The sequence below is a fragment of the Castanea sativa genome, chromosome 1 (assembly GCF_040712315.1).
Source record: "Castanea sativa cultivar Marrone di Chiusa Pesio chromosome 1, ASM4071231v1".
Classification (NCBI taxonomy): Eukaryota; Viridiplantae; Streptophyta; class Magnoliopsida; order Fagales; family Fagaceae; genus Castanea; species Castanea sativa.
The window spans coordinates 18793549-18799460 of record NC_134013.1 but is presented as its reverse complement, the minus strand read 5'-3'; the positions used below and the strand labels follow the sequence as shown (position 1 = coordinate 18799460).

The 5912-nt window shown below is 34.4% G+C and overlaps 1 protein-coding gene across 2 annotated transcripts; it reads right to left on the bottom strand.

Moving 5' to 3' along the window:
- Nucleotides 1–262: 262 nt before the first annotated feature.
- Nucleotides 263–5577, bottom strand: LOC142607850 (aspartyl protease family protein At5g10770-like). 2 transcript variants are annotated; one of them, XM_075779507.1, is made up of 3 exons: nucleotides 5324–5428; nucleotides 2365–2812; nucleotides 263–1232 (listed from the first exon to the last, which is right to left on the bottom strand). In XM_075779507.1, the coding sequence occupies exons 1-3, from the start codon at nucleotides 5423–5425 to the stop codon at nucleotides 406–408; spliced, it is 1377 nt and encodes a 458-aa protein (XP_075635622.1). In that variant the 5' UTR covers nucleotides 5426–5428; the 3' UTR covers nucleotides 263–405. The 2 variants fall into 2 exon arrangements, with proteins under 2 accessions (XP_075635622.1, XP_075635614.1); XM_075779499.1 differs by having other exon boundaries at nucleotides 264–1232; nucleotides 2365–2802; nucleotides 5324–5577.
- Between the last annotated feature and the right edge of the window lie 335 nt (nucleotides 5578–5912).

The window sequence follows — 5912 nt, the reverse complement described above, 5'->3', positions numbered from 1 at the left end:
ATGTTTAAGATTTTATAGACATAACCATATTTAAATAATTCATTTAACCACAAATAGTTTAGATTTTAAGAATTTCCACATTGGAGTTACTAGCCTATTCTAACCTAAAATCAGTTATAATTCATTCTACGGTGAAATCAATTTTTAAATAACTCAACACCACTTCAGGCAAAAAATGAAATAAAAAACTTAAGCACTATATTCACTTTTAGATGTAGCGAATCTGAAATTTCATTATATAAATGAAGAAAATCTTTGAGAAGTTCGACACAGATTTCCACTAATCTCACTCAACTTTTAATTCAAACATTGAGGATTTTTTTATAATCCTCCAAATCACTAATCCTCAAAAGGATTTTACATAGATTTGTTACTAGCTCACTTTATTATATTACTATTACTCCATTAGCTACAACCACCAGGACGAAACCCAATCCTCCCTCCAACAACATCATATACCACCTCTAAACCTTTCTGTTGTTCATTCCCGAAAATGGCAATGTTGCTTGGCTTACTATTTCCAGCAAAGGCCAAACAAGCTTCCGTTTGGCTCAACATGACAAGTATTCCCACTTTGTCCAAATCCACGCTCACATCACCTTCGAAAAAAAAGCTTATGCTTGGAATTGAAACAGACTGGCTCTTGCTAAGGTCATAGCATGTATCGAATATTGGAACACTCGAGCTTGTCATTTGATAATTACGCATCATATCACGAAATTTCGTTCGCAATGCATTATAGGCTGCAGGTGGCAAACGTGTAATGACCGTCCCAGAGTCAATGATAGTACCCACAGTCGAAAAAACTGATGTGGGAATCGATAATCTTTGTCCGCCCACACTTATTCCAATCAAATTGAGGCCGTAGAATGATGGCCCTTGAGAAAGTGTTAACATAGGTGTGAATTTTATGGGACTCGAAACTTCATTTCCTTTTCCCAAAGTAAGGTATCCTGTTGAGCTAGTTGTGGAAGGTAGACAATAAGAGAAAAACTGACTGTACTTTTGAGCTGCCTGTTGCACAAGGGAAACTTGGCCGCGGCCGAGACCTAGCAACCCGGCAATGCCTTCGAAGAGGCCTTCATTGTCCTGGCCACAACCGAATATAAAATTGTCCACCACGTCTGATGTTATGGTTAGCCTTTCTTTGCTAAAGTATCCAGTTGTATTTGAATTATCCCCATATTGGACAAGGTATAAGCACTTCGAGTTGGAGCACTGCTGTGGGATTCCTATAGTACGAAATTCTCAAATTTACAATCGCTTAAAACAAGTGTATGTGTGATATCATCACTAGTATCATTTTCTTTTTCAATGACTGGGCAAGAACCTCTCCAATTTATTTTTAAAAAATGATTGGGAAACTACTAAATTCACTAGAGGAGTCTATATATCTTGCTACTTAATAATATTACATTAAATGAAGCAAAAAAAATCCATAAAAAGAAATTTCATCAAATTCATGTCTAAATCCCCAAACTTTGAAAATTCTAAATTCATCATTTTGTTACTATTATGTTAACCGGATAGAAAATACATTATGGGTAATTTATTTTAGACTAGATTGCAAACTACAGCTCTAAAGTTTGGAGGTGTTTGAATTTTACATCCTGAAATTATTTAAGAATTTGGATTTTACCCCATGAAATATGGGAGTGTTTGGATTTTATAGTAAAGTTTTAGAATTTTGATTTTATCCCTCAAAGTTTGGGAGTGTTTGAATTTTACCTCAAAAAATTTGGAGTTGTTTAGATTTTATACCTTAAAGTTTCAAAATTTGAATTTTATCCCATGAGGTTCCATTTTGTTTATATTAGCAGCTACTCCATCTATATTTTCTGTTAAGTGCCACATAAACTTGTTATACATATTTAGTTCATCTAATTAAATGATACCACATCATTTTTATTATGCCATGCCATGCCATTTTTAATTTTTTTAGGCTAGAAAAATGATGTGGCATCATTTTATTGAATAAACTAAACATGCATTGCAAGATTATGTGGCAATTAATGAAAAATATGGATGGAGGGACTGCTAATGCAAATGGAATAGAACTTTAAAGGTGAACCCAAATTCTAAAACTTTAGCTTGTAAAATCCAAGCCCCTTGAAATTTTGGGGAATAAAATTCAAATTCTGAAATATTAGGGTGTAAAATCTAAACTATCTAAACTTTAGAGAGTAAAATCAAATTCTAAAATTTCAGGAAGTAAAATCCAAACACTCCCAAACTTTAGAGATGTAGTTTATAAATTAGCCTTCACTCTAATAAGTAAACTTTATTAAACAAAGTAATTTATTTACTAAAATAGGTAGTAATAGCAATACCATTTCTATTTTGTTGAGTGAGATTGTGGTTTACCTGTGGCAGAAGTGAGTTGGGAGCACGAGGGTGTAGGACATGAAATGTTGGTGTAGGATGTAGATTTGGATGGATCAAAGATAGGGTCTACTTGGTTATAGCACTGTCCTGCACATGGTTCACACTGTGCCCAGGTGAGGTCGCTACCAGTGTCAAATGCGAGTGTTTGATCTGTTTTGGGAGTACCAAGGCCCACGGTGACAATGTAGTTACCTGTGCCGATGGTGAGACCAGAGTTAGCTGGAAGGGTGGTGGCTTGAGATTCTCTTAATTTGTTGCCATCTGAGTTCTTAGAAAACATGGAATGGATTGAGTTCACCCTGGATTGGTCTTGAAGGAGGATTTCAGTGTGATTAAGAATTTGTAATTGGTCTTTGTTGCTTTGAAAGCATGGGCCATATTTGTGTTTCACCGTTAAGGATGCCTCCCTGTTTGGACCTGAATACAACTTTAATAGGTTTTATAATACCTCAATCAAGATCACCTCTTAGCAAAGAGAGATTAATATAAACATTATAGCAAAAATAATATTAAAGTAAATAAGATCGACAACTAAGGGATTGTGACGAGAGATTGACAAACATGCTGAAGATCATTTAAATCAAGTAATTAGGATTAAGTACTAGTAAAGTGATGTAACTTACTTGAATCAAATTGAAGATCACAAATACGAGAGCCGAAATACAAATATTGAAGATGAACTACAAGGCTACACTAAGGAAATCGAATATAAGAATATTACTACTGCACTAATCCTACTTGTAGATGGAACTACAAACGTCCATAACTACCCAAGGAAGTAAGGAGTAGTTTTTTTTTTAATAATATTACAGCCTTCTTCTCAAAAAAAAAAAAAAAAAAATCTTTCTTTTTTTTTTTTGCTGAATAAAAAAAAAAACTCTTTCTTTTTTTTTTTTACTGAATAAAAAAAAAAAAAAACTCTCTCGTGCAATGAACAAGTGTCATTTCACATACATAGTAGCGTGGGATAACACACATACACAGAGGGCTCACTCAATTCATATGCATGGGTTGAAGTCAAAAAGCTATTGCTAGGCAGCCCTTTGTGGGATAAAGTAATGGCTGCCATTTAAATAAACATGGTGACAAATTTCAATTGTGATGGGCCACGCCTCAATAACCCAATGGACAAATTTCTCCTCCTGTCCAAACTTCTGTGAGGTTAGTGCTATTTTAAAGTTTTGAATCTAAAATCCATGGGTCTAATTTTTGTTAGGTTTCTACAATTGACTAAATTGCATCCCTCCTAAAATTATAGTTTTACAGGTGCTGTAACAATACAGGCCATAAAATCTTTTTTTTTTTTTTCTTTTTCTCATCTAGTTTTTTGCATTATAGGCATTGGCGGCTCCACATTAAAGGCAGAGTGGTCAAAAGACCACCCTAACCTAGAAAAATATAATTATTATATATAAATTTAAAATTTTACGATTTTTTATCTTTTAAAAAAAATTGTGACCACCTAAAGTTTTAGACTAAGGCTACAACTTCACTTAATTTTTTTTTTATTGGATATGAATTTTGACAAATCTACTGTGGGGAGTAAAAGGACCCAAATGGGCATATGGGCCTTTGGGCTGTAACATGGAGGGCCGACCTGCTCCAGGATTAACTCTATGAGTTGGCCCATACGTCGAGGGTCCGAGGATACGGCCGATGACGGACAAGCCCTAGAGAATTCAAAGTTTCATTATGAAGGTCAAAGCACAACTCTGGAAAGACCAGTGGTTAAAAGGGGACATCCTGAATCTTCTAGATGCACCAGTATTAAAGAAAATATCAAGAGTAAAGGCTGCCACCTCCGCATTAAAGGCTCTGCACCTACCTTCCTGGCCGCATTAATGGGGAGGTGACCCCTAAACAGTGAGGTGGAAACTTCTAGTCACTGTTCAAAATGTATTAGGGAAGGAAGTATAAAAGGGGGTAAAGGCCAAAGAAAAGGGGGGATCAGAAAACAAAGAAAGAAATTAAGAAATTGTAATATTAAAGGAAGAAAGAGAAATAACAAAGAAGTAGTCCTCAGCTTGAGTCCGAGGAGATCCATTTGTCATTGTCGTTCGTTATTTACTTGTGTTTATTTACAAAAGTCTGTTGTTAAGCTCCCAGTACTTCTAACCTAGGTTCTAAGCCCATACTCTACAAATTTTATTGTTTAAGGCTCATTGGGCCTGAGCCCGTAATTGTCTTTGGGTCCAGGTGCAATTGTGCACTTACATCTACCATTGGATTACATTTTCTTCTTATATCCTCTATGCTTGCGAAATTTCACTAAAATCAAAGATCAATGATTATGTCATCAATCAAATATTAAAATTTTGAGTTTTTGTAGCATAAAATTCTACATAAAAGATAAGTTTATGGACCGAATAGTAACATCCGATTGACATAAAATTTTATATGAGTTTTAAAAACATAAAGAACATGCAATTCAACGGTTAAATGTTCAAAATATATAGTTGTTTTAATTTATTTAGTAAGAGTTGTAGCCAAACTTTGTCCTTAAATTTTGATCCCTTAAAAATATTTTAGGTCCTTACAAACAAAAAGGAAAAGTATAAGAATAATTTTATTAAAGTAAAATTTTGAAAAAGATGTAACTTGCAACATTGAAAATAAGACTATCATGCAACAATTTCAAAATTAACTCGTACAAGAAAGTAATAAAACTTTATGTATTTTGGTTTTTTTTTTTGTCAATATATAAAGTTATATTTTTATTAAATTTTGTATAATTTAAATTTTATAATTACCTCTCTAAAAACAATTTCTAGAGTTGCCTTGATGATAGGAGGATCAACGATAATTACAATAATAGTAAAAAATGGCAATAATGACGACCGTGATGATGACAATGTTCGTATAATTATAATACAATTAGAGAGCTGAATTGCTGGAGAGAGAGAGAGAGAGAGAGAGAGAGAGAGAGAGAGAATTAAACCTTTGGCAGAAGCACTGCAAGTAGTTGATGGTAATAGAGAGGTGACTTGAACAGTATGAGTATGATGAAGGTGGTAGCTTTCTGTAGATTTTCTAACTTCATGGGCATAAAGGCAAAGAAAAGCAGAGAAACTATAGAGTATACATGTAAGGAAGGGGTAGATGCGACAAGCCATGATTTAGCCTTTTCGCTCAAAACCTTGTACTCCTTCAGTACCATTTATAGTGGTTTGGCCTGGAAATTAAGTGGATTCACATTCTGCCACTGCTAGGTTTGATTAGTCAATTGATTGAATTTAACTATATGGCTCTTAACTGATAGACTACTGATAGTGGCTCAAATGCCTCTTTTTTCTTTTGGTCTCGTTATTGTAATTATCACCGTGTAACCTGTTGAGAAAGGTAGGAAAAAATATTACAAGAGAAAGTCAGTACACGACATTCGTTTTCATACCACCCTTGTTTTGAGTTGTGTGGGACATCAAAGTAGCCTAAGTAGGTTGTTTTTTCATTTTAGTTTGACGAATGGTAACTGGTAAGTAATGGCGGGACCAAAGAGAGTGCGAAAGAGAGAAGATTGAGGCTTCTCT